Here is a 27,910-nt window from a genome sequence, read left to right on the forward strand (position 1 = left end):
CGCCCCCTGGCCAGCGGTCGCTCTAGCCGCGCGCATCTCTACGGCGACGCTGCTGTCCTCTGACGTCAGACCGGAAGCGGAAGTGCCGGGAAGGAGTCTCGCTGGCGGGCCGCTCCGAGTCTTTTCCTCACTGAGGTAAAAAGGATTTTCATTTTTTTTGACACGCGTTTTCGAGCCCCGGGAATATTTCGCGGCCTCCGCCGCCTCTCCTATCGGCGCGGCTTCGGCGGAAGCCGTGCGCGCGCCGCTCTATCCCATTTCCATGATTATCGAATGCTTTCCCTTCCCCCCTCCCGTCCTTCAAGCGGCGGGCCCCGCCCCTTCCCCGCGTCGTGATCTCGCGAGGTCTTGTCAGGGCGGGAGGACGGCTTCGCCCCTTTCTGCGCAGGCGCGCGGCTCGCTCGGCCCATCCCTTCCCGCGGCCGTTACTTGGAAAGTGGGCGTGGCCCGATTTCTAGCGCCATGGCAACAGCGAAGGGGGCGGGGATGGAATTCGAATAGGGAGGCCTGGTGGATTTTGTAATAGGCGGGGTGGGCGTGACGTGCGTCGTGACGTCACGGCGATGACGTCATTGCACGGCCTAGTTAGTTGCGTTGTGTTCCCTCCTGAGTTTTGCAGCCATCTTGCATTTCCATTGCTAAAATTTACCGAACATAAATTATTTAAAAACAGCTGTTGCTTTTATCATGTCGACGGCGATGTTATCTTGCATCACAACTGTATTACGTCATGTTAGGTTTTCTGCACTTATTTTATTGCTTACGTTTTGATGGTTGTTGCTTTTTAGCAATTTTGCGTGCACAAAATATACACAATTATTTTGAAACAACCACTGTGGTTTTCACCAGGGACAGCTTTCAGCTTAACAAATGAAGGCTGCCATTCTAATCATGTCTGCTCAGAAGTCCCATTGCATTCAATCGGCTTTCCTTCCAAGTAAGTGGGAAAACAAGCTTTCTCCCTCCTCCAAGGGACAGCCCTTCAGATATTGGAAGATGGCTCTGCTATCTCCTCTTTTCCAGGCTAAACATCCCCAGCTCCTTCAACCGTTCCTCATCAGGCTCGGGTTCCAGACCCTTGACCCTCTCGGTCTCCCTCCTCTGCCCACCTTCCAGCTTGTCAACATCCTTCTTAAATTGTGGTGTCCAGAATTGGATACAGGATTCCAGGTGGGGTCTGACCAAGGCAGAATAGAGAGGCACTAGGAGGACTTCCCCTGATCTGGACACTAGACTTCTGTGGGTGCAGCCTAGAATAGCATTCGCTTTTTTCGCTGCTGCATCACACGGTGGGCTCACGTTCAGCTTGCGGTCCGCCGAGACCCCCAGATCCTTTTTATGGGTACCACGGTCTAGCTAGGTGTCCCCCATCCTATATTTGATCATCTGGTTCTTCCAGCCTAAGAGCAGAACCTGACATTTGACCCTGCGGAAATTCATTTTGTTAGCTTGCGCCCAGTTCTCTTAAGGTAATTTTGAATCCCGATTCTGTCTTCTGTGGCATTGGCTACCCCTCCCGAATGAATGACTTTTATTATTTCGGTCACAGACCAGTTCCCGCCCACATACAATATCAAGGGAGTCATAGAACATGACAGGGATACTTTTGAATTTGCAATTAGGTATAACAGGGACAATACAGATATAGCAACAGTTAAAAATATATAAATCAAAACTTAGTCTCTAACATATAACCTAAAATTATCATTTAAAACCTTAATCATTATGATAGCACAGCTTGTTCCCTCAGTTTTATGGCAATCACACAGAATTTGGCTACTCTTAACGTGATTTCAGGATCCTTGTCCTCTACCAGGGATTTTAGACACTGGCTACCCCTCCCAGTTCGATGTCGCCTGCAAATTTATAAAGACGATGAACAACAACGGGCCCAGGACAGAACCCTGTGGACCCCGCTGGTCACTTTTTCCAAGGACGCTGAGGAACCAGTAATGAACACACTTTGGGTTTGGTCAGTCAGCGTCCCAGAACTGGACACAGTATCCCAGGTGTGGTCTGACCAAAGCAGAATAAATAGGGACTAGGACTATTTATAGTCAGAATATATTTATAGGCAGAATAAATAGGGACGCAAGTGGCGCTGTGGGTTAAACCACAGAGCCTAGGGCTTGCCGACTGGAAGGTCGGCGGTTCGAATCCCAGCAATGACGGGGTGAGCTCCCGTTGCTCGGTCCCTGCTCCTGCCAACCTAGCAGTTTGAAAGCATGTCAAAGTGCAAGTAGATAAATAGGTACCGCTCCAGCGGGAAGGTAAACGGCGTTTCCGTGCGCTGCTCTGGTTCGCCAGAAGCGGCTTAGTCCTGCTGGCCACATGACCCAGAAGCTGTACGCCGGCTCCCTCGGCCAGTAAAGCGAGATGAGCGCCGCAACCCCAGAGTCGGCCGCGACTGGACCTAATGGTCAGGGGTCCCTTTACCTTTAGGACTTCCCTGGACACTAGACTTCTGAGGATGCAGCCTAGAATAGCGTTAGCTCTGAACAAACTACAGTTCCCAGAGAGGAAGCCATGATTGTTTTAAACAGAACGGTCCTGCTCCGAATGTATAGTGCAGGAATAGGTAAACTCGACCCTCCAGATGTTTTTTTGAGACTACAATTCCCATCATCCCTGACCACCGGTCCTGTTAGCTAGGGATGATGGGAGTTGTAGTCCCAAAACACCTGAAGGGCCAAGTTTGCCTATGCCTCGTATAGTGCCTATGGGGCCTGAAAGCTTACATTTGAGTGGGCATGGCGAGGATTGTACTATGAATATAATCAATTTCCTTAAAAAGATTTCAAACCAGCACTGGTAGACTTAGAGCCTTAAAGCATCTGAATAATTATCTCGCAAATCCTTGTTGTCCAAATGTTATTTATCTAAGCTGTTTCCTGTGTTCCTGCTACAGAGATCTTTTTAAGGAAATGGAGGGGGAATGTTTTAATCGAAAAGCAGCTTTCTTTCCCTTCCAATATCTCAATTACGCCTCAGATCGTTTGAGCAGGGTTCTAGTGCGCATGACTCAATTAATTTTAATTAGATTTTCTAAAAAAGAAGTCACTTTTTAGGTTATTTGCCCTTAGAAGGATTAAAAAACCCCCCAAATACCACCAATGAACAATTAATGACTTACAAAACTGTATAGTTTCATCTATAATAATGGTAGGAAAATAATAATACCAGCCTGTGTGTAATATGATGAAATGAACCATTTAATCAATGCAAGCCAACTTTAAAAAAAGGGCTGGTTTCCTATAAGGGTTTGAGCTTTCTCATGACACCCATAATCTCTTGGGCATCTAAATACAGTCTTTTTATACAGTCTACAGACCTGCAGGTTTAGGGCGGTATACAAATTTAAATAATAATCATTATATTATTATGTTTTACTGAAAATCATTTTTCTTTTTTGCAGAGGGGAAGGGTTGCGTGTGCGTTTGCATGTGGGCAGAGCAGCCATTCCGCATTTTTTATTCTTTAATGGGCTCCGGATGATTACTGTTAGGCCCGCGTAATCGTCTTTTATTATGATTTTTAACGCGTTCAAATGCTTGCGTGTTGACGCTCCGTCGGAAAAAAGGGGTTGGTGAGGAAAAAAACGAAAAAAACACCCGGGTTTCGCGCCCGCTGAAAACGTAACGTGTGAACGCGCGTCGGGAGATTCGGAGCGCGTGACTGGCGGGGGAAAAAAAAGCGCGCGGCCACGCCCAAAAAAAAGGTGGGGGGGAGGAGGAGGACGACGGCAGCCCTCCGCGCATGCGCCGGCGCGAAGGCGAGCCGCCGCTCGGCGAGCGTCCGTTTTTTTTTCCCCCTCACCCACAGCGCGTCTTTAACCGGCGCGGCGGCTGTCCAATGGGCGCTCGGGGCGCGCGCGCCGCGGCCAATGAGCGTCGCCGGGCGGGCGGCGAGGTGGGCGTGGCCGGTGCCGGAGCCCGCCTCCCTCTGCTGCTGCTTCTGCCGACTGAGGGAGCGGAGCGGCTCGTCGCGCGGCCGGAGGGACCCTCAGCTTCGTCGGCCCGCCGCCTCGCCTCGCGCCACCGCCGCCGCGGCCCTCCTTCCCCGCTTCGTCGGAGCGGGAGCGACCTCGTCAGGTGAGGCCTCCGCCGCTGAGGGAAGAGGCGGTTGGTCGGAGGAGGAGGCCGCGGCGGCGGCGACAGTGAGAGCGGGCCAGGCTCGCCTTGCGGCCTGCGCGGCCGGTGACGCAGGAGGGGGCGGGGCCGGCGGCGAACGGGGGCCGCTCCCCCCCTCTTTCTCTCCCACCCCCCCTTCCAAAAAAAGAGAGAAAGAAAAGCACGAGGGAGGGAGGGGAGGGGAGCGCGGAGTCTTTTGTTAGGGCGGGGAAGGGAGGCAGGGCGGCCAGCCAGGCTGATCGCAGCGGTGGATGATCATATTATTTTTATTATTATTATTAGCATCATCATCATATGATCACAGCGGTGCATGATCATTTTATTATTATTATCACCATCTTACTATTATTATTATTATTATTATTATCATCATATTATGATTGCAACGGTGGATGATCATATTATTATTATTATCATATGATCACAGCGGTGCATGATCATCTTATTATTTTTATTGTTATTATCATCTTATTATTATTATTATTATCATCATATTATGATTGCAGTGGTGGATGATCATATTATTATTATTATCATCATCATCATCATCATATTATGATCACAGTAGTGGATGATCATATTATTATCAATATTATATTATTATTATTATTATTAATTGCTATTGTTGTCTTTAGGCTTCTGCCTTTTTGCAAGGAGGACCAGCCTCGCTGTTTTTACAAGTGGGGGGTGGGGGGCAGGAAAACTGGACTCGCGGTTGCAATCGGAATCCTTCACATTAAAACTCCTCCCCCACCACCAATGGCAAATCCAGGTTTATTATCAAAATTTGCACGGAAGAAAGCAAAGTTGCATTTCTGGCTGAATTTGGGTGTGTGTGTGCAGGGAGTCACAGTTGCGATTGAAATCGTTCACACACACACCCCCACACACCAATCAGGTTTATTATCAAAATTTGCAGCGAGCAAAATTAAAGTTGAGTTTTCAGCTGGATTTGGGGGGGGGGTTGGGGGTGGAACCCGCTTGAAGCGTCCGTTGTGTTGGAGATGTTTCAATGGCTATCGTTTGATTTGCTCCTTTCAAACAGCTGGAAGTCTGTAAATTTTGATAATAAACCTGATTTGCAATTTTGCGGGGGGGGGGTGTTGGATGATTTTGATGGCAGCTTGTTCCCTCACAGGGAAGGAATTTGAGCACGGTGCAAGCCAATTGCAATAGCAGCAGTGGGGTTTCGTCCCAGGTGCTTGGAGCAGACCTATTGGAATAATGCACCTGAGGAAGTTTAATCTACCCTGAGTAAGAATATCATTTGGCACAACCCAAAGGCTTGGTCTTTTTGAGGCCTTGCTGTGTACACATGCACAGGTGAACATTGCAGGTGCGCGCACACACATTATTGACAGACAACAGCTTTGCAAGTTTCAGCTCAGACACTGAGGTCCAGGTGAAGGGGTCTTTTGGTGGTTCCCTCACTCTGAGAAGTGAAGTTACAGGGAACCAGGCAGAGGGCCTTCTCGGTGGTGGCACCCGCTCTGTGGAACGTCATCCCATCAGATGTCAAGGCAATAAGCAATTATCTTTTAAAAGACATCTGAAGGCAGCCCTGTTTAGGGATGTTTTTAACATTTAATGCTGTATTGTGTTTTTAATATTCGGTTGGAAGCCGCCCAGAGTGGCTGGGGAAACCCAGCCAGATGGGTGGGGTATAGATAATAAACTATTACTTGTACTGTATTAAATCTAAGAAACCATTCCTTAAGATGAGGAAAATAAAGGAGAAATTGTAAGCTTTGTTCAAAGCTCATCTCAGTAATCCTTACAGGGCCCTATGAGGTAGGTCAGTATTCGTATTGCTAAGCTAAAAATGTGCTTAATTCTAAGCCACCCAACTAAAAACAATAATATGTAGTGTTTATGTTGGGTTTTGGAGCGCTCAGAACTGCTTCCTAGTGATCCTTCAGTTTTAAATGACTGTATTTTATGTTGTTTTACTATGCAAGCCAGTTTTGGAGTCCTGTAAGCTGGGCTACGCCAAGACAGGATAGTTAATATAGTGCCCTCTAGGTTTTGTTGGTCTACAACTTGCAGGTGCTCCGGCAGCCAGCAGGGTCAGTGGTCAGGGTTCATGGCAGTTTGAGTCAAAGCAACATCAAGGGGTCACTGCATTGCTTCTCCTGGGCTGATAGAGAGTAACTGATTTGCTGCTTCCTCTTTGGGATGTATGAATATAGTTGAAGGAAACACGATGGAACTGACAAGTATAGTTAAAGTTGAGGAAGAGTACAACAGGATTAATACATTTATTCAAATAATCGGTCTGTTTAGTGTATACAGGAATTTAAATTGCCCTAAAATACATTGGTATGTCCATTTTGAGATGAGGGGAAGAAGCAGGAATACCAAAGCAGCAGATTCAGAATTAGTGAGCGGCAGAATTTCAAGTTTCTAATGTGGCGTGGTTTCCTTCACTGAAAGGCTTCTTCTGTTTAATCAAGCATTTTGTCCATCGTCGGCTCCAGTGAGTTCCACTTCCTCTTTCTCACCCTTGAGCATGAAACGAGCTTTTGTACACTGGGAGATTTATGTGAATTAGCCCTGGTTCCATAGCGTGCGTGTGCATTTGTACTGAATGGAGAAGGAAATGACGACTCCAAAAGTGATGCCTCAGATTGACAGGTTCACCTGGAAATCATTACTGCCAGGAAGTTCTTGTTTTAAATCTCAGTTTGTTTGCTCTTATCGGGTACGCAGGGCTTGAACAAGCTGAGACAGCCTGACCTCTTTTCTTCCTTGTTTCCTTTCAGAGGATCAGAGTATGCTATTAGACAAGGACTGTCAAGACTGGTTCCTTTGGAGCTTGTGCTGGGGGGGTCTAATTTAAGTGCTTTGCCAAGAGAAACAACCAAAAATGAGAAGGTCCCTAAGAGTATGAGAAACAACAGACAAAAGCATGGGAAACAAACAAACAAAAACCCTAGTGAGAGGCAAAATGACAGGCTATCTCATTGTTATAAATTGATGGGTTTGGAGAAATGTTTGTTCCACAACAGTGGCTACTGCTTATATAAGTTCATTGTCCTTTTTTATATCACATTGTTTGGGGTTTGGGGGCTTCTGTGATTTTGCCAAAAGGAGCTACATAGAGATGTGATGGTCCTGCATCAGACTGTGAAGTTGGCTCAGGAGTATTGTAGGCAGAACTAAGATTCTCTCCTCCAAACCTTCTCTGCTGTGGGAGATGCATTCCAGCCCACCTGACTCACCTGGGAACTTGGGGTGCTGCTGACCAGCTAAAAAGAAAAGCGGTGGAGAGGCATACTCTGGCTACTCTCTGCTCCCCACTTTTCTGCTTAACGGCCTTGTCCCACCACAAGGCAAGTGTGGGATTGGAACTTTTGCTTTAAGAGAGACATCCAGGGCAAAAACTGCTAGGGTTTGGCATCCTGGGTGCCACTTTTCTGTGGAAATTGCCTGCCTCACACATGGTGGAGCATCCCCCCCCCCAGTTGCTCTCCTTGAGCTGGGAATGAGATTGAGCTGGTAGGAAGCATTTAGGCAGAACTGCTGCCTCAGTGCAGGACAGCTCTGTGAGAGCTCCCAGGCCTGGTAACTCAAAGAAGGGAGAAGGTAATGTGAAACCCAGTATAGAGCTGGTGCAGGTGCCATGGTTAATCGGGGTGGGCAGAAGACTGGGGAACTAAACACTCCCTCTGACCCTCCTCCCAGGCAAATTGCACCCCCCCACACACACTTCTGCGACTTCCCCTTCATTTGGTGCTATGGCTACTACCAGCTTTGGTGAAGAAAACTCCTAAATCCTTGCACATTTGCATACAGAAACCCCCATGTTGCTGCTGCTGCTGCCATTTGCGGCATCCGTCTGTCTTGAGAGACAATGGAGTGCGCCTCGGGGGTCGAAGTCAACCCCATCGTTAGCAGCACTGAAGGGGACTCCCCACCCCTCGGCGTAAGCCTGGGCAGCGTGTGTGGAGGTCCTGGACTGCCCAGATGACAAGACCCCCCTCCTGGCCTCTGCTTTCTGAAGGAAAGCAGAGCAATGTGTTTGGCAGTAGCTTTGCTGCAGGAGATGCCAGAAGGAGGCACACAAGAAGATATCCAACCTCCTTAGAGTCTCTACTCTTGTGTAGGGTTTACTCCTTAGCCGTTTCTTCCAATAATATCCTGCAAGGCTGCGGATGGTTAGGATCAAAAGTTTTCTTCTCCTAGATGGGCAAGCTGTCTAGGTTGACGAGCTCAAGAAACCACCTTCTTCTTTTTAATATTTTAATGTCTCTCATCCAGTGTCCTCCATCAACCCTCTAACACCCCCATGAATATACAATTTCTGGACCCTAATCAAGGCCGATGCTGTTTTCCCCCCGCCGCCGCTTCTGTCTCCTGGCAGCCTGGCAGCCCCAGATTATTTGTATTCACTGTGACTCATCGCCATACTTTGAATTGTCCTGAATACCACCATTTGGCAGCCAAGCCCCCAACCAGAAGTCCTGCTTGGATGCAGCTTGGCTTGCCTGCTGAGGAAGACACTGTGGTGATCGATGATATTGTCATTTATCCGTTTTAGACCCCCTTAGTGGAATAGCGGCCCTAGTGGCTTGTGGAAAGGTTGTAGCGCAGTCAGATATGCAGTACACAGGTCTGTGCTCAGCTCTGCACTTTGCTTGATGTCATGATTGAGGGTGGTACGCGAGTCAGCAGCCTCGATGGAGATGTTAGGCGCCCAGAAATCTCCGCTTTGTTGCAATTGGACCCGCGTCAGTAGCATAACGTGCCCAGCCCCTGGGGAATTTCAAACACTGGGTCAGTCGCATGCTGCTACTCCTCCTCCTGGTTGTCTTTTCTTTCTTTTTAACCACATGAACCTTCAGAGCTGAACAATTTGTATTTTTTCTCCCTTTTGGCAGATTTCTTTTCTAATTAAAATGTCTAATGGTTATGAAGATCACATGGCTGAAGACTGCAGGGACGATATCGGGAGGACAAACTTAATTGTGAACTACCTTCCTCAGAACATGACCCAGGATGAATTACGGAGCCTGTTCTGCAGCATTGGGGAAGTTGAATCCGCCAAGCTTATTCGAGACAAAGTGGCAGGTAAAAATAACATGGAGCCTGTCCTGAAATACAGGCGTTCCTCTGCCCACCAGTTACTCGTATCACACTTGCGCTCGACCACATTTATGCGGGTCGCTGTGAAATAAACAAACAGAATGGACTTCCCTTCTCGGGGCTGTAAGTGAGAGAAGGGGCCACGGCACATTTGAAGCCTTGAAATTGCTGGAGGGGAGGAGACTGCAGGGGGCCCCTCCTGGCGCCTCGGCTTGGCACAAACGCTCCTGCCTGTCCATGGCAGCACTGGAGGTGGGGGAGAGGACATACTTTAGTGGCAGCTTCTCTCGGCTGCCTTCCTCGCCCTTTTGCCCTGCTTAAAACCGGATGCCAATGGCCTAGGTGGCTCAGCAGCCTCGGGGTGGAGCCTTTGTGCGCTCGGAGCGGCCCGATATCCCGCTTGGGAATGAGGTGCCCGCTCTGCCTCTCCTGGACCTGGTTTGGGCAGAGGGGAGGGGACGAGAAGGTCAACTTGCCTAGCCCAGCCTCGTCCCCTGATGATCGCCTGGTCCACCTCACTCCCTGCTACTGCCTCTGCATGCTGGGGGAGAGTTACCACGTAAGCGGGAGGGAAGCCTGTATAACACAACACTGAGGTGGACAGACAAACATTCTGTACGCATGCTTATCTTGTCGAGCTGTTATTGCCATCGCTATTGGCATCCATTTGTTGCTTTGTACAAATGTGTGTGTCGGGGAAGCCACACGGCAGCTGCAGCCCTGGTGACTAAGGTCGGAGGAAGCCTGTCTGGGATCCAGGGAACCGCGCAGCTAGTTCTGCGTGCCTACAGAGCAGCTCTCCAAGCCACATGGCGAACTTTGGGGGTCCTGGTCCTTATTTTCTGAAACTCCTATAGCACAGTTTTTTACGTGGCTTTTTTGCCATTCATATTCAAAATAAACCAGGTCCCTAATTAGTACAGATAAGGAGTGCTTCGTTTTAACCGGCGTTGAAGCAAAGTGGTTCTCCTCTCCCACCTCCCCTCTTCCTTTCAAGAAGGCTGTGTTTAATTAATTAACCTTCGCCCCCGTAGGTCACAGCTTGGGCTACGGCTTTGTGAACTACGTCACAGCGAAAGATGCCGAAAGAGCCATAAACACGCTGAATGGCTTGCGACTCCAGTCCAAAACTATCAAGGTAAAAGTGACTCTCTCAACTGTGGCTAGCAGGAGTCAGTCTGCAGCTGGAATTTCTGCTTATTTTTGACTGTCCAACCCTTTCCTCTCCCCCCCCCACCCCCCGCCCCCTACAATGGTCATGAGTGCGTATTTTTAAAATGTTTTGTTACATTATTGTTTCATTAGCCTTGAACTCATTGGACAGGGAGGCAGTGTATACATGTTCAATAAAAATGTGCAAACCTGAATTCTAGCAGAGCAGATTTATTAGTCAGTTGCAGGAGAAACAGCCAATAATTGTGTGACATTTAAAAGTGGACACATTTATTAAACCTACTTAATCATACACGATGTGAACAATGAAGAGAGAGAGAGTGTCCTTTATATCATTTTTTACATATTAAAGGTAAAGGTACCCCTGCCCTTACGGGCCAGTCTTGACAGACTCTAGGGTTGTGCGCCCATCTCACTCAAGAGGCCGGGGGCCTCTTTTTACATATTGTATTTTAATATATTCTATATATTCTATATATATTCTATATATTTTTACATATTGTATTTTAATATATTCTGTAGTGTGCAAGACATTTTGGCTGATTAATTTCATGCTTTAAGTTGGTTGATTAAAACTATTCAAGTTTGCTTATGAGAAACAGCAGTTCTAGAGGGGAAAGCTTAGTTCAGGACTGTAATACCTCAAGGACTGCCTCCCTCCATATGAACCTACCCGGACCCTGAGATCATCTTCTGGGGCACTTCTTTGCATGCCTCTTCCTCAAAGAGGGTGGCAACATGAGAGCAGGGCCTTCTCTGCAGTGGCTCCCTGTCTTTGGAATGCTTTCCCCAGGGAGGTTTGCCTGGCGCCTTCATTATACACCTTTAGACGCCAGGCAAAAACGTTCCTCTTTAAGCAGGTCTTTGGTTGATTTGATTGACAACCTGTGCCCTCTTAAAATGCATTATTGGGTGGCGGTTGTTTTTATTTTGATTATGTAGTTTGTGGTTTCACATTCTGCTTTTATCTTGTGAACCGCCCTGAGACTTGCAGGTATAGGGTGGTATATAAATTCAATTAACAACAATAGTAATTCACATGCATGTGTCGCAACAGGTATAATCCTGGAAGAGGCATTTCCCTTCTTTTAAGATGGCACTGCCATGCATTAATTTTATAAGCAGTGACTAAATGGTGGGGGAACGTTTGATTCGTTTTAAAGTGCTGATATACGAATCTAACCAATTAGTGGCCTCAACCCTGCAGCCCTAAATGTGATATCTATGTGTGCGCCTGCTGCCTTTGTGGAAGGGGAGATGTTAAGGCAGCACGGCGGTCGGGCTTGGCTCTCTACCAGCTGCATGGCTCACAAGACAAAAGGGACAAGCCATGGGTCAGGGAAGAAGCGAGGCGGGGGGGGGGAATAAGTGAGGGGGTGGCCTGACCTACCTCCCAATCTGAGCAACACATCTGTCGCTGCTTTGAGAGTCGAACCGCGTGACTGCATGCTGGCGGCCGCGCACCCATGAATGAGCTGCTTGTATCCTTCCAAGCGTCGCTCTCTCTCTCTTGGCTTACCAAAGCCTCGCTGGGAGGAGGTTGTCAGATGAGAAAGCTAACCCTGACTTTTAATTGCTGCGTTGTAGTCTTGCCTCTGAATAGTAGTGTGTTCCAAGAGCTGCATAGGAAGCAAATTGTGTACAGGGCCAAAGGGGCACACCCAGGAAGGTCCTTAAAGGCGTGCCCAGGGGTCATGGTTTTTTGTGAATAGCTCTGTGCCGTTAGTTCCCATGCCCATGTTTATGCTCTCTTAAAAACAACAGCCCTGCAGGCATTCAGTCTGTTGCTTCGCCAAGTATTGTGTGGAGGAGTAATTCCGTGGGTGTGCGGTCCCTTAGAGAAAACTTCCAGTCAGTTGCATCCTTTCCTTCATTATATCCAGCACCTCAATTGGTTACAGTAAGAGGGCATGCAAGATTGGAGCAGCCACTGCAGTACAACTCAGATTTACGCAATTGCGGTTACCTTTGTGGTAGAGTTTAGAAGACCTGAGCATACCATCCGTACAGAAATGGCACCTGCTGCTTTTCTTCCTGCCCCAAATTTGAACGCACAAGTTTGAACAGCTTGGTGGAATGATTCTGCTCACCCAATCTCTGTGCTTACTGGGATGTAGAAGGGCGATGCTGCTGCTGCTGCTGCAGACCCACCAGAGTGGTTCTGCCCATGTGTTTGTTGCGTTGAACCACCTCCGCCGCCCCACCTTGCCCCTCCCAATAAGCAGCAGTAACACGTCCAGCTGGCGGTCAAGTGAGGGGGAAATGGCCTCAGCATACTGCCTGCTGCTGTCGTTGGAAGTGACCTCCTTGTCCAAGTCCTCGTTGCGGGACAGATGGCCACCCCAAAAAGGGGTAGAAGTTGGGCCAAAGTGCAGGGATGATCTCGTTAGCGACTGCAAAAGAAGGAAGCCGAACTGACGCTAGAACTTCTGGAGGGGCGCTTCATGAGTTCGCATGCCCAACCAGTGGTTTTCCTTTTCCTTTTTAGGTTTCGTATGCCCGCCCAAGCTCTGAGGTTATCAAAGACGCAAACCTGTACATTAGCGGACTGCCGCGGACAATGACACAGAAAGATGTTGAGGACATGTTTTCACGGTTTGGACGCATTATCAACTCGCGCGTGCTGGTTGACCAAACTACAGGTGTGAAAGGCGGCGATGGTTTTGTTTTAGAAGCTCTGGCGTTTTGACTGGCTCCTTTTGCTCAAGAGTGGCTATCACATGTGTCACTTGGAAACACTCCCCCCCTTTTTTGCCCCCCCCCCCAGTCACTCTTACCTTAGGTAGCAGGGCGGTATGGCTACAGTTTGTGGAGGTGGCCAGCACCCCAGTCCCCCTTAATAATTCACTCTGCTTGTGAGCACTTTCCCCTAGGGATGACTCTCATGAAATACCACCTCCATTATTGGAACAGATTTGCTGTTTCGGAGATCCCTCCATTGGACGTATTGAACCATGAACCTCCTTAAGGCGATTTGCATAGCTTTTGAACTCTTGTCCCGATTAGGTGGTTAACCAAATACGATTCCACCCTCGCTCAACAAGCGCTTTGATCTTGTTAGTTTTGGGAGCCCTTCCAAGATCCTGAACAACAACATGCGCACTCTCTAGGAACTTGCCTCTGCCAAAGTCAAGTGAAGCAAGTGTTCTATGTCTCCCATTAAAACCCAACAAAGTGGGACATGTTTAACATTTCTGGTTGCATAGAGATTTCTGTAGCACTCTTCTAGCGCCTATGCACTGCTCAGGGTGAAAACATTTTAAAACCATGTTATAAAATACTGTAAGAAGTGCATCAAAAGCACCGGCTGCCGATATAGAACATGACATTCATGGAAGGTACTTAGGCAGTTGGATTGTCTATGCCGGCTGGCAAAAGACAGCCAGATGGAGGTTGGATTCTGTTCCTTCCCCCCCCCACTCCACCCCATTGCTGTGCAGCCTTGTTCCAGGCAACCTGGGCACATTTGGGGGAGCGGAGGAGACGCACTTAACTCTGTGTTTTTGTCGCTTTGGTTTCAAGGTCTGTCCAGAGGGGTGGCGTTCATCCGGTTCGACAAGCGCTCGGAAGCCGAAGAGGCCATTTCGAACTTCAACGGCCACAAGCCCCCCGGCTCCTCCGAACCCATCACGGTGAAGTTCGCCGCCAACCCCAACCAGAACAAAAACGTAGCACTGCTGTCGCAGCTGTACCACTCCCCGGCCAGACGGTTCGGGGGCCCCGTCCACCACCAGGCTCAGAGATTCAGGTAGGTTAGGAAGAGCTGACTGGTTGGAGGTCTGTGCTGTGTGTTGCGCTCTCTCTCTTCCTCTGCCTCTCTTGGTTTTTTTGTTTTTTGTTTTTTTTTTTTTGTTTTAAAATCATTACTGCTCATCACCAGGCGAAACACTTCCAGTAGATAGTTAAAGGGAGAGGAGTAAAACACCGACATAAATGTTAATCCGTTCCAAAATACTAGGGTTAACAGTATGTGAAGAGCTTTTGTTCCGATAATTAGTCAATAAAGACCACTTTTCTTGGAATACTTCTTGTTGCCTACCTTCATACAGCCTGATCCTACTGTGTTTTACCTAATTATGTTGCCCAGGGTATTCCATGCTAGCTAAGCCTTTATATCAGCTGTAGGTAGCATTATATTGGATATCCCAAAAGGAGGGGTCGCAATAGGATTCAATGTAAAATTTGTATCCAGTGATTTCTGTTATTACTTTAACCAACTCTTTCCCAATATTTCTTGACAGTTCACGTGGAACCCATCAGCTTGGTCCCAATTGCACCTCCAACTTCTTCCATTAGATTTTTTTTTTTTAAAGTTCATTCTGTATAACTTTAGAGAGTTCTGAAAAAAAAAAAGATCTTTCAAAATTAATGGCAGTTGAGTGCTTCTGTCCCCCCAAATGAATATGTATTCCCACGGTATGTCAGTAATCATTGTTGATGTCCATTTCTTTTCTTATTTCTGTTCCATCAGATTTCTCTCTTCTTATCTCACTCCCCCTCAAAAAATAGAATTTAATTAAATAGAGGATTAAAAAGCCTTCCAGGTCCTCCCCGTCTCCACCCACCCCGGTTAATAAAGATTGAAAATTTGTCTGTCTGATCTGATGCTTCACAACAGTGTGTCAAAAGATGGCATTTTTAAACAAAATTCTGCAAGAATGGGGTGGTCTGGTACTTGATTGTAATGAACTTATTTCTCATATGGTGCAATTCCAGTACCGCTAAAACAGTATTCTGAAGCATGTAAAAACCTATTCCTTCTCATAGTCTAAAATTGCCGAAGCAAGTTTTTTTTTGTTTTTGTTTTTTGCTTAGAAGGCTTCTTGTCATTTTAAAAACAACCTGTTCTTTTTAATGGCCTTGTGCAGCTGCACTTAATGGGTTCCACACCTGCGCAGAGCCTCATTCGGGAACATTCTCAGGCTAGGCCAGAGTTGTTCTGCTACTTGGTACTGCTTTCCTAACTAAAAATAGTGCTCCAGGTAGTTTATAGAAGTATAAAAAATACATATTGTAAGGCCGGGGGTGGAGGAGCAGGCAATTTAAATAAAACCAGATTGCAGTAACCTCAGCTCTGGTTCTGAGATCTAAAATGCATGCCCGGCAGTCCTGATTACGGCTAATAAGAGAGCGACAAATACCTGTGATCTTTTAAGAACCCTCAAACAAACTTTGCACATGTCTGCCTGTGGGTTAGCACCCCAAAGAAAGCCGCAGGTTTGCAGGCAGTTGTTGCAGACTGGCAATGAAAAAGCAAAAGCAATGGTTTGTTCTGCACTTGAGGTTATAATGCGCATACCATGCGGAACAGCGCTAAAAGGGAAGAGGCTGTGCAGTTAAGACACTTTCCCAGGAAACGTGCCTACGTGTCCTTTGTAATAAAGTGTATTAATCATAGACTTCCGAGCTGAGGAAGGAATACTGAGCACTTAAGTTAGATCAGGACGTTTAATTTTGGGGGAAGCAGGTTGGAGACAGGAATGCGACTTAATAAAGAAAAGTAGAATGGAGACTCCCGCCCTCATGAAAAAAGATCCCATTGCTGCTTTGACGCATAGGGACCCCCTTGTCTGGCAAGGCAGGCGTAATTAGGAAACCTTTCCCCATCCCCTGCTTGCAACCCAGAAGAAAAGTTACTCAGAAGAAAAGTCCAAATTGGGCATGCCACATAACGGCATTCCTCATCTTTCCAATATTAGTTTTGTGTTTAAAATAGAAATAAAGGAGAGATTCACGCGGCCTAAGCCCGGAATTTGATGCACGCCTGCCAGGGAAGAAGTTCCGTTGAATTCGAAGCGAAATGCATAATATTATTGTGCTGCTTGCATTGTATCTACTTTCTGCCTAAGACTGACCCTCTTGATTTCAGCCGCACTTAACTGCAGCAGAATGATGGACTGTGCCAGATTAATATGACACAGACCTCCCTGGGCAGTTACTTTTGCGACTTGAGGACCTAAGGCCTAGATCTTTTTAATAGCTGGGTTTGCCCTTCGCCCCAAGAGAAGCTGCTGGAGAAACATAACTTCTTTTGCCTTGTGTAGTGTTAGGAATTGGGATTCTGTTCAGATATTTCTGAAACTTAAACTTACCAGCCAGGTCTAGGGAATAACATACTTTTAACAGGCTACAAACTCATCCCTTGTACTGTGGTCCGTTTTTTGTTTTTTGATAATTATTTTTCCCCCCTTAAACCTTTCTTCACACTTTTCCACTTTCATTTCCCGTTCAGTTCTTACAAAAGCCATCTATTTGATTACTGTTTTTTGTTTTTAAAGTGTTCTCGACACATCGGTGTTCTTGCTTCTAAAAAAAGATAGTGCTTGAAAAGTTCCATTTCTTTAATAGCAGATAAAATTTTCAGCCATTCTTCTCGTTGCATAATTAAAAGATTGATAAGCTCCCCCTATTGATAAATGTTTCCTATATTGATGATATATACATATATTATTATTTTCTCTGTCTAACACTAGTTTCATAAATTTAGCTGCTACTTTTTACTTGCTGACCAATTTAATATGTGCTTTATTTGCATCTGTTCCTGATCCAAAAGACCTAAGTCAGTCTAAGAAACAAAATTAGTCCCTTTCCTTGTAGCTGGTGGAAAGAGTATATAATCTCTTATCTCAAGGTTCAATAGACTTCACCTTGTCTTTGAAACTTCACAATAATGGATACAGTCATCTCTGCCATACATAATACCCCTTGAAGGTTTTCTGTCACTTTCTCATTTGGCAAAATCTGTTGCGCTAGCCCTAGCGTGTAGCAGGGCAGTTCTGCAGTCCAGAACGGGATTGCAGTTCCCTCAGTTTCTCCTTTATGATGTCATTGATCACAAGCCTCATTTGGGAGAAAATAACTAAATCCTCGACTTGGAGCTGGCTGTCTCCTTGCGTAAACCGGAGAGCAGATAGATAGGCGAAGCAGCCACCTAGTCTAGCACTGTCTACTCTGACTGGCAGTGGCTGTAGCAGAGAGGGACCAGGTCTAGCTCTTGCTACCTGAGTTAACTGGGAAATTGACCCTGAGACCCAGTGTGTTTGAAGCATGCAGTGCTGGCCATCTCTCCCCCCCCCCCCAGTTTAACCACATCCTAGTCCAATGAGAGCAGTTCCTGTTTCTGCATCTAGCCCCCTTTGCACACCAGAGTAATTGAGGAAAGGGATGGATAGCAAGTACAAACGGGCTGGCTATGAGCCAATTTCTGTTTGTGGGCCTCTCAATGTGTCCACTCTGGGACTTCCTGGGAATCTTATTCATGGTTACTGGTCTTCTTGAGGAGCCATGGAAATTTTTTAAGTGGCGCCAGGCGTCCTTCGGAGCACAGTGTGAAAATTTGCTTTTACCCCGTCAAAAAGTCCCACAGAAATACTAGCAATTCCTTAATTATTGATAAAGTACTATTCACTAAAGTTCAAGCCCATAATGTGGGCCAAGTCCTACAACCTGTAAGTTTCGTACAGAAAAGACAAATCAGTAATAATGCAGACAAGTCACTCCTTCTGTTGAGTGGGGAATGAGCTAGCAAGATCTCTCACACCTCTTAGCCTGCTAAGTCCCGCCCAGCACCACTAAATCAGCTACTTTAAAAAGAACCTTTTAAAAACCATTAATACGTAGTTCATTCTTCAATAGACTTAATAGCAGCAGTTAATAAGCAACAGTTCAGTTCATAACTTGCTCTGTTTGGCGTATAATTTCCCCCCTGGAAAGCTAGTTATATCCTCTGTATCTACAGCAGTTGTCTTTTGAGAACTTCATTTACCACAACTTAGGCATACACACACTTTTGAAAACAAAACAAAACACTATGTTGTCAAGATGGCCCTCTCCTAATTTACTGTTCCTCTGGTTTTTTGGATTTCTTATTTCACTTGCTTATGTGTCCTTTTTTGTTGGTTGTTTTTTTTTTAAAGTCCTTACTCATTTTTCACACGATGCTTGTTGTAAACTCCTTCTCCGTAGTTGCTTCTTCAGTGAATCCCCTGCATGTTTTTCTTTTTAATTTCTCCAAAAGTGTAGAGTCAGATGGGTATCTTTCAGAATTCTTGTCGTAGAATTCTTGTCACATGTTAAATAAATACATGTTCTTCTATCTGCCTGTACTCAGCCTCTTCCATGTAAGATGATGGTCCCCACCCCCCGAAAAAAACAAGACAACCACCTGTGTCAATGTTTCTGACGGTGCTACAGCCCTGAATGTTGACTGTAACTGGCTCGGGGTCGGAACCAGTGGCTCAATTCAGATGAAATGTCAAGCTATGGTGTGGCAGGCCCAGAACAAAACGCTTTAAAACGCAACCTTCCCTTTCTCGTGTTTGCCACGATGTCTGAATCTGGGGGGCGGTGGTTAGAGCTTTCCTCCCGAAAGCCTCGTTCCGAAATGCCGATTTCTGGTTTTGGAGGGGGAAGCGCTCACCACAGCCTGCCGGCGTCAATGTCTCCGCACGTCATGGCTAACCCCAGATGGGAAATGGAAGGGGATCCGCCCAAGGGAGAGGAGAAGGGGTTGTGTCTATTGGTGGCTCAGTCGCATTCCTCCAGACTGGAGGGTCATCTGAACTGATCCTTAGTGGCAAACAGTGGCCATATTGTATGGGCCTGGTGCCTTGAATAATCACTTGGCTAAGCAATTCTCTATGCTCCTCTTAAGAACAAAGTGTGTAGCAATGCCCCCCCAAAAAACCCCTGCAGTGCTACTCTTCCACAACCAGATAGTTGCTAGCCACTGTGCCCTTTGGCTTTGCTTCATAAAGGATGCATTATTTTGTCTTGTCAGAAAAAGCAGCCCTACATAACCTGTTTTTGTTTTTAGAAAAGCACACAGTGATCATATGCTCTGCAGGTCCAGGGGGTCAAGCCCAGGGGGTCACTTTGCAGATAACCTAGGTCACTGGGAGGGAGAATAAGTAGCGGTGAGAAAGTCACGGACGAACTGAAAGGGGAAAGAGCCCTTTGTGCTGTTTGCTAGAAAGACGCCAGGGCTAACAGCAGAGAGTTTCCTTTCACGTTCTTGGGAACAGGGTGGCGAGTCCGGCAGAGTGGTTAGGGAAGGAGGATGAGAGCTTTAATATCTCCCTGTGCATCCAGCTCCACTTGCCTCATTCCCGACTACTGAACACTCTGAACCAAGAGGTCACTTGGCTCAAATGGCGCCCTTGTGCAGGCAGATCTAAGTCGTAGAATTGTATGATGTCGAAGGGGCCAGAAAGCCCGTCCAAAGCCCTTTTGCCCAATTTCGAGCGCTCCTTGTGGGCCCTTTCAGAATGCCACCTGAGGAGGCAGACCACTGGGGTCCCGCAGGGGGCAAGGCACTAGCCCTTTGCCAAGGGGGTCTCCGCATCGCTGACAGGACTGTAAGCCTGACAATGCGCAGGGCACAGCCTCCGAAAAATGTCTGTGCAAGCCCTGCTGGTGTGGGTGGTAGCAGCTTGAGTCCACCTTGTGCCCAGCCCACTCGGGTTCATTTTGCGCAGGAGACATTCCTGGTAGATCGGTGGCTTTCAGCCTGGCAAATTCTAGAGGGGCAGCTGCCTCTGTCTGTTGCAGAGGGACTGGCGGCATCATTAAGATGACAAGTAAATTTACGGCGGCCTGGCTTTGGTGGACTAGAGCCGCTGCTTCATCAGATGCATAACAAGTCATGAAATCCATGGGGCAGAAGCAAAAGTGCGGGTGTTTAGGCGAAGAATAACGTGGCCCATTTATAAAACAGCAAATCTTGGTGATGTTGGCAGCCTGCAATGCCGACTGAATGCCTGTGACGCAAAAGAGATCTACGGCCCCAATTTGAGTCATGGATTTCCATTGTGTGGTCCTGGGATTGTGGGTTTCACAATCAGGATTGTGGGTCTCTTTCACACTTCTAGCATAACGTAGCTCTGTGTGAGAGAGAGGGAATTCCTTGGTCGACTGTGGACAACACCTCCTGACCCCATCTTTTTAGAGAAAATGTTTTTAGAAAAAGCGTAAGGTTCTTATTTCAGGCCACTTTTTAATTCATTGCTTTTTATGTACCGCTTTTATTCAATGTCTTTATATTAATTATTGCTGCACAATCTTTTTTTGGTGGGGGGTGTATAGCCTGGTTTTTAATTAATGCCTCTGTGTTTTGATGTTTCACAGTTATGAATGATTACACAGTGGAGCCTCGGTTGTCGAACGTAATCCATTCCGGAAGACCGTTTGACTTCTCTTAACGTTCGAAAACCAAGGAGCAATGAGCGGCCGGCCAAATTGAGAAACTTTAAAGACATGCAGCGGAAGCCGTTTGACTTCTGAGGCGCATTCGAAAACGGAAGCAATTACTTCCGGGTTTTTAGCGTTGGGCTTCCGAGGCGCTCGAAAACCGAGGTTCCACTGTATCCCTAAAAGGGCTGCATGTAAACCGGTTAAAGTAAAAGCAAATAAATCATTTTTTTAAAAAAAAAAACAGCGCATCTGACGAAGCAGGGCCTAGTCCACGAAATGCTGACGCCGCGCCAAATCCGACAGCCTTTAAGGCGTCCCAGGGAGACTCTGTCTTCTTGCCAAAATGCAGCGCCCGGGTGCTCTGAATTCTCCCCGCCCCCCCGCCCAGCGCTCCTAAACTTTTAATTCCCCCAATGAGCTTCTCTTCTTTTTTTTTGAACTTGATTGAAACTGACTTTTTTTGTTTTGTTGTTTTGTTTACATGAACTATTTTATGTCCTTTTTTATTTGGTAGGTTCTCTCCTATGGGTGTAGATCACATGAGTGGGCTTTCTGGTGTAAATGTCCCAGGAAACTCCTCTTCGGGATGGTGCATCTTCATCTACAACCTCGGCCAAGATGCCGATGAGGGAATCCTCTGGCAGATGTTTGGCCCCTTTGGCGCGGTGACTAATGTCAAAGTCATCCGCGACTTCAACACCAACAAGTGCAAAGGCTTTGGCTTTGTGACAATGACAAACTATGAAGAAGCCGCCATGGCCATAGCGAGTCTTAACGGCTACCGGCTGGGGGACAAAATCTTGCAGGTTTCCTTCAAAACCAACAAATCCCACAAATAATTTCGCTCGTGGCTTTTCTTTTTTTTGTATGGAATAGATAACCGAGTGACGGAAAAAGTTTGAAACCTTTCTCTTTTTTTGTTTTTGTTTCCGTTAGTGTACAACTCGATTCTTCTTCTTTTTTTGTTTTGCGCCAGTTTTCACACAAAGAAAGTTGTTTGTCTTTAGTCTAAATGAGAAGTGGGATAAAAGGGTTTTTATATATTCTTGGGATGCCACCAACATGTTCAAATGCTTCGGGTTGTTTTGTTTTTGTTTTTTAAGTCCTGCAATTGTTTTATCGGTTTTTAATTTTAGATGGTTCTGCTTCATGACCTTGTCCCCGAGCCAAAAATAATAATACATACACCTATCTATCTATATATATATCTCAACAATTACCAAGTAGAATCCAGACCAGCCCTGAAAACAGCCAGGTCTTCTTTCCCGTAAAAGGTTAGCTGTTGATTTCACTGCCAGGACGGGGGCATTTCAACCAAGCTGCAACGTAACATTGCCCCTGGTAGCCGAGGGCAAAGCTTGGAAACTGGAACTTTTAGTTAGCGGAAAAGTTTGTTAATCCACAGAAGGAAAGTGTCTGTAAAGAGACTCTGGTAAACGAGAGCGTGCCAGCGTTCAGTTAACGCCATTGACCAAGCTCGTTGGTCAGTACGCACATTATTATTTTTTTTATGTCAAATTGGAACAGCTTTTATAGCCCGTCCCTGCCCCCACTTTTAAAAGCCCAGTTTCCAATAAGAATGGACCAAAGAGTTTCAGAGAAACTCTGGGACGATTTCAGAGTAAAACTGAAACTCCAGACCCAGCATTGCCACTTCCTTGGAGTTCTTGCCTCCAGGTAGCACATCGTATTGTGTTACGTTCTGGTCAGACAAATGTGGCATGATCTAACATTAACTTCCTTTCAAATATAATTTTTTAGTTCGAATTCTTGCATCCTTAGGGTTTTTTTTAAATATATATATAAAGCTGTTAATGAACATTTGAGCATTGTCATTTTTTTTGCATCCCTTCTAATAAGTACTAGACGATTTCCCCCACTATTTTAATAGGGGTTTGTTCTGACAATAGCTTTACATATTTGAACTCTCAGCAGAAAAGTACATTAAAACTTGGACGGTAGAGATTTAAGAGAGAAAATAAATGATTTTTTTTTCTTTTTTTGGGTAGACTTATACGATTTTAATTAATCCCCTGTTTTCTGCAGGCTGCCTTGAAACTTTGAGTTCTGTTTTCTGTTAATTTTCTTTTGCTTTTTTGTGTTTTTGTTTGTTTTTACTTTTGCATTTAAGACCAATTAAATTTGATTTGGTTTTGCTCAAATTTTGTTTTGGTTTGTTATTTTAATTTTTAACCCCCACTCCATATTACACAGCGTCCGACACAAAAGATTAACAGCAGCTCTTTTCCCCAGTAGGAACGATCTGGTGTTTCTAAAGTGCCACAACGATAAACCCAACCAGCTAGGAGACTTGAAGGCTTACATATACGAATCCTCTGCAACCAGTTTTGACATAGCGAGGGTTTGTAAGGGCACAAGAGTTTTCCAGAAAACACGTAGGCAGTAGGTCCATAGAGTGTGCAAAAAGCAGAAAGGTTGTGCCCAAGGGAACCCTGAGCCCAATCCTAAGAATGACCTAAGTCTGCCACACACCACATTTGAGAAGCCCCCTTGTGCATGCCCGGTGAGGGGTTCGGTCATTGCATCTTGGAATCCTCCACCAGTCTCCATCCTTTTCGAGCCTGCCCCGAGGCTGCCTGCGTCTACAGCTGCACCCCAACCATTCTCTGCCACCGCACTGAGGACTGGCCAGGAGGACTTGGAGCAGCCCCCTGGCGCAGCAGGAGAGGGTTGCCTCAGACTGGCTGCACCACCCACGCCCGTAAATCCACCGTCAGAAAAAGGACTTGCTGGCAAAGCCTGCAAGTTGCAATTCTGAGGGAGATTTCGGGCCCTTTCCTGGCTTTGAGTGGCCGTCTTTCATAACAATGCTGTTCCAGCCTGCACACAAGACTTGGGATTTCTGTGTCCTTATGATGCTTTTTGTGTGTACACCTTGTGACATTTCTCGTACACCTTCGTTATGCAAAGGCAAGTTCTTTGTAGGAAACGATGCCCTTGCATATCTTCATCAGGAAACTTCTTCACAACGTTCCAAGTAACTTGCTTGGCTTCTGAGAGAGTGCATCACCTCATTAAACAATTTCTTGAGGTCTCAGATGTACATCACACACATATGATGTTCTTCTCTTACAAACTAAGCAGACCCTCTAGATAACGGCTTCCCTAATTACCCATCCTCTTGGAGGTTTTCATCGCGATTTCTGGCATCTTTCTGGAAATGCTCTGATCATTAAGAAGCCTTTGGCCTGTGGAAATAATCCAGCAAGATGGATTTACAGAACAGCTTGAACTAGAAGCCTTCTTGTTAGTTTGCTTGGTGTGTTTTGTTGTCGTGGGCTTCTCAAAGTCCCCAGACAATCCACATCTCTGCTGTGTGCCGTTCTCAATATCTGTTGATGACAAACCGCATTCGTTCAGCCTTTGCTTCCTGAAGAGGCTCCTTTCCCCTCCCTCCTGCCAGTGTCCCTTTGCCATTCCCACAGGAAATGTTGGGGTTGTAAACTGGGAACTGACCTGATACCCTATTCAGACCCAGTTCAGCTGTTTGGAATCAAGGATGTGGCGCCAGCTGGGGTTTCTGAGAGCACCACTGCGGACTCTCGCTAGGTAATGTTCTCTCTATTGCAGTCCCTGGGCATCTCGCAAGAGTACGAGGGCACAATTCAGTTTGGGGTTTCCTTTGCAAACCTCACCGAAACGAATACCGTCTTGTGGAAGCTACCCTTTAATTTCAGTGGGTTTGGCATCCAGGCACACTTTCCCCATGGATTGCGTTCTTGGATATGCCCACTAGCATTCAAAGACATCTCTTCAGAGCCACTTTTACAGAGCCCTCTTAAGTCACCTGGAAGTCTTCAGCAGCGAATGTCCTTGTGGCATCATTGTTTTCTCTTTTTAAGAACTCCTCTAATGTTTCTTCCTTCGTTTCTCCTCTTTTAATGCCGCTTCGTATGGAAAGCGCTGTACTTTATACGCTGGGTGGTCGTAGCTTGTCAGGAATTGCTTCTGTTCCTCCTATATTTGTGCCCCTCTGCCTTTCAGATAATGGAATTTTTGGTCCAAGCAGGAAGCGTCTGCTCGCAAGTCTATTGGTAGCTCAGTTTTGGATCTTGTAGTTTCTCGTGGTCCTTGCATTTATAACCTTTTCTCTGCTTCACTTTGCGTCTTCCCGGAGTCTTGTCCCGGTTGCCATCTGCCCAAACTTACTTCCCAGGACTCACATTCTCCTGTGCTGTGTTCATCCTGGCAGGTCTGCAGCAGCTCTTGAACTCCTAAGTATATTTCCAGGTAACGCTTGGAAGGGCTCCCATCAAGGGTAAAACTGCATTGGAAGTCCATTTCCAAAAAGGGTTATCAGAAAAGCCCCTAAGTAATCACATCATTGGGCTCTCCTAGTGTATGGCGACTCTACAGCTGCAGTTACTTTTTGTATTTTCATTAGATTGCTTCCCTGACCCCATGAAAATCTGATTGCACTAAAACAGCATCCCCCCCCCCAAAAAAAAATGGAATCAGTTGCAAAAGGTGCCAAATATCTCTGTGTTTGTCTCATCCTGGAATAACAGCATCCTCTTGTTCTTCGTTGAGTTCCAGCTTGAGTTCCTCTTGGGTGAATATCGCAGCTTTGCCTCCTAATCCTCCAGAGTTGCCTTCATGCAGATCTCGACGAGAGCTACAGGTGCGCTCAATCAATATGAATCGACAGCAGTCAAATAAGTGGATTAGGGCCCGTTCTTGATAAGACCGCAAACGGTTGGATTTCATTTCTTCTACATGCCTCCTCTCTCGGGGAAGAGTTGCTCTCAACCTGGGCGCAGAAGTCTCTTAATCCACGAAGCCCTGCAAGGAAATAAAGATCACTCTGTGGAGTCCGTGCTTAAAGCATTGCCTTCCTGTCGGCCCACAGCTTCCTCCCGGTGCCATACCCAATTCTGCAAAGCCCGCCAGCGCACGCTGAGCTGGGCAGAGGGAGCCTGAGCCGCTGCGTTTCACGGAATCGCTGGCTTAAGCTGCCAGCAGTAAAAGGCTCTTCCCACCCCAAGCTGGCAAAAGCCATCACTAAGATGGCAGGGAAAGTCAGTTCGTGTAATTGGAATACTTCCTGCATGGGGTATGTGAGATTATTACATAATCTCAGGTTGGCCAGCTGTCTTGGATTCCCTTTATTTTTTTAAGGATTGCGAATTTGCACAGGGACAGATTTCCTTTAAAAAAAAGGTACAGTAGGTTTGCTTATCATTGCAATTCTTTTTTGGGGGCTGGGGAACAAGACAGCAACCGTTTTGTAGAAGACTCCTAAGCTGACTGGCGCAAACTAATGCCCAAGTTTTCCTTCCTCCTTGAGAGAAATCGAAAATATTCAGTGCAAACATCTCCCTGGCTTATTACATTAGCTGTTAAAAGAGTTTCCCATTGTTGGGCTAACAAGATGGTGACCTCAGGTTGTCTCAAAGGGCTTGTTTGGCTCTCAGGATTAAGCTTTGCGCAACTCTCTCATTTTCATGTCCTTGAGGTTTATCCCTGAATATTTCCACCCTGACTTAAAGAAAATGAATTGAGCCCTTTGATCAGTTAGCTACAAGTGGCTTTGTGTATTTATTTATTTTTTGGAAACCATGTCGTGAAGCATGTCTTAAGAGGAACGATTGGCAGCGATTTCCACGTTCCCCCTATAATGTTGCCAAATTATGAGTGTACTGTGTGTTTTTGTTTCATAATAGTTTAGCCCATCCATCTCAAACCAACCCCCTCCACCCCCAAAACATTGCATCTTCCTCTCCCAGCTTCTTGTGGAAGAGGAGTTCTTGAATAAGAAAACTCACCTTGATTTAGCTCCCCCTGCAGCCACAAGAGTCACTGAGCCAGGACATAGCTGCACCCATTCCTTCAGTGCTTTTAAGTGATCTGCCCCAGTTTCAGAAATCCCACTGAAGGGAAAGGTGCAAGTCGAACGATCGAACCTCACAGCTAAAAGTTTTGCATATATGGAAATTTGCTGTGGGAGCGGCCGTCTCCGCCTCCCCAGGCATAATGGAAATTTGTGGATTTCATTATCTTAACCCTGTTCCTGCTTTTTTAAAAGGGTGCTTGGTGTAATATAGAAGGTTTTGTTGTGGTTTTTTTAAAAAAGAAATCACAGCTCACGGTCAACGCTGCTTGCTTTTTTCTTTTTTTAAGTTCCAAAATCGGGCACATGACACTTTTATCTGCCTCGTCTTTTTATCTGTAGCATTTTTGTGTAGTGCAAACGATCCGTTTCCGGAATAGCATAATAAGCTCTCCTATTTCTCCCAGTGCATGATTTAAAAACAAAGAAGCATTATTATTATTATTATTAGTGTGGCAAGCAAAGTGTGAACCCACATCACACGCAGGGACTGGCATGCCTTTGGCCCGGGCTGCCAACCCTTCTTACATCCCACTGGCAACTTCCTTTTATAGGTTTACTGAAATTTTTTGTTTCGTTTCTGTTTTTAATTTAATTTATTTTTTGGTTTGGTTTTCTTTTCCCCTGTTGCGTGGAGTTTCTATACTTTCGTCTAACGCTAACGAAAACCCAGCCAGATTCGATTCCTTATATATATATATATATATATATATATATATATATATATATATATATATGAAAAACGCCATTGCTTTATTTGTGCTAACGTTTCCGAAGGAAGGTTAAAGGGATTCTCGCTGAGAACGGTTTTGGTTTTCCCTGTTTTTTCGTTTCATTTTTTTAAAAAAAACACGCTTCGCCGTATATTGAGCAACTTTCCCACCCCACGAGGTCATTATAAGAAGGAACAGTGGGAAGATATTCGGAGCTTTTATGTTGAGACGCAGCTCTCCTTTCGCCCGTAAGTTGAAATAGTCCGTGTACGTTCAGGGCGGGTGCCATCTGCAGTCGTTAACGCCAGTTTTGCGGTCGAGTTCAGTGAGCTGTAAATGGCACCCTCCCTCGGTCTCACTCTGCTTCCCTTTTATCTCTAGTGTAACCTTATTTTTTCCTTTCTTTTTCCTTTTTTCTAATAAAGTCGTCTGCCTGTGCAAACAGAAGGCTTTTAATCGGTTCCCACCCACCCCCCATACTGTACAGTATATATGCTTAAGACTTTTTTTTGTATATTTAGCGTGTTTTTAAGTTATTGATTTTGTTTTATATCAAATAATTTATTTTTCAGGTACCACTTTTTTCATTTTAACTTTGTTTTTAACATGGGTTTACTTTAAATAAAGTATGACGCTGCTATCCAGATGTCTAAGCCGCAGTTGAATTTTCCCCTCGTTGTCTTTCGAGTGCCCCTGGCGTTGTCAGAAAATCTCACCCAAGGCCTCCTGCTAGCTTGGTCGGACATTTAAAGTTGGGGGTCTCATCG

General features: G+C 46.0%; 1 protein-coding gene across 2 annotated transcripts; it reads left to right on the forward strand.

Annotated features, from left to right (window-relative positions):
• Positions 1-27,783, forward strand: ELAVL1 (ELAV like RNA binding protein 1). 2 transcript variants are annotated; one of them, XM_082206883.1, is made up of 6 exons: positions 1-135; positions 9,011-9,200; positions 10,250-10,353; positions 12,877-13,030; positions 13,911-14,136; positions 21,094-27,783. In XM_082206883.1, exons 2-6 carry the CDS (start codon positions 9,029-9,031, stop codon positions 21,416-21,418), a joined length of 981 nt encoding a protein of 326 aa, XP_082063009.1. In that variant the 5' UTR covers positions 1-135; positions 9,011-9,028; the 3' UTR covers positions 21,419-27,783. The 2 variants fall into 2 exon arrangements, with proteins under 2 accessions (XP_082063009.1, XP_082063008.1); XM_082206882.1 differs by lacking the exon at positions 1-135 and adding an exon at positions 3,930-4,091.
• The last annotated feature ends 127 nt before the right edge of the window (positions 27,784-27,910 follow it).

This window comes from Podarcis vaucheri (genome assembly GCF_965113315.1).
Source record: "Podarcis vaucheri genome assembly, chromosome: 18".
NCBI lineage: Eukaryota > Metazoa > Chordata > Lepidosauria > Squamata > Lacertidae > Podarcis > Podarcis vaucheri.

Excerpts from the sequence above, each read along its gene's own strand:
- ELAVL1 (XM_082206883.1), top strand. The coding sequence starts at position 9,029 with ATGTCTAATGGTTATGAAGATCACATGGCTGAAGACTGCAGGGACGAT. Across the intron at positions 9,201-10,249 it reads TATTCGAGACAAAGTGGCAG|GTCACAGCTTGGGCTACGGC; the intron begins GTAAAAATAACA and ends TCGCCCCCGTAG. Across the intron at positions 10,354-12,876 it reads TCCAGTCCAAAACTATCAAG|GTTTCGTATGCCCGCCCAAG; the intron begins GTAAAAGTGACT and ends TTTCCTTTTTAG.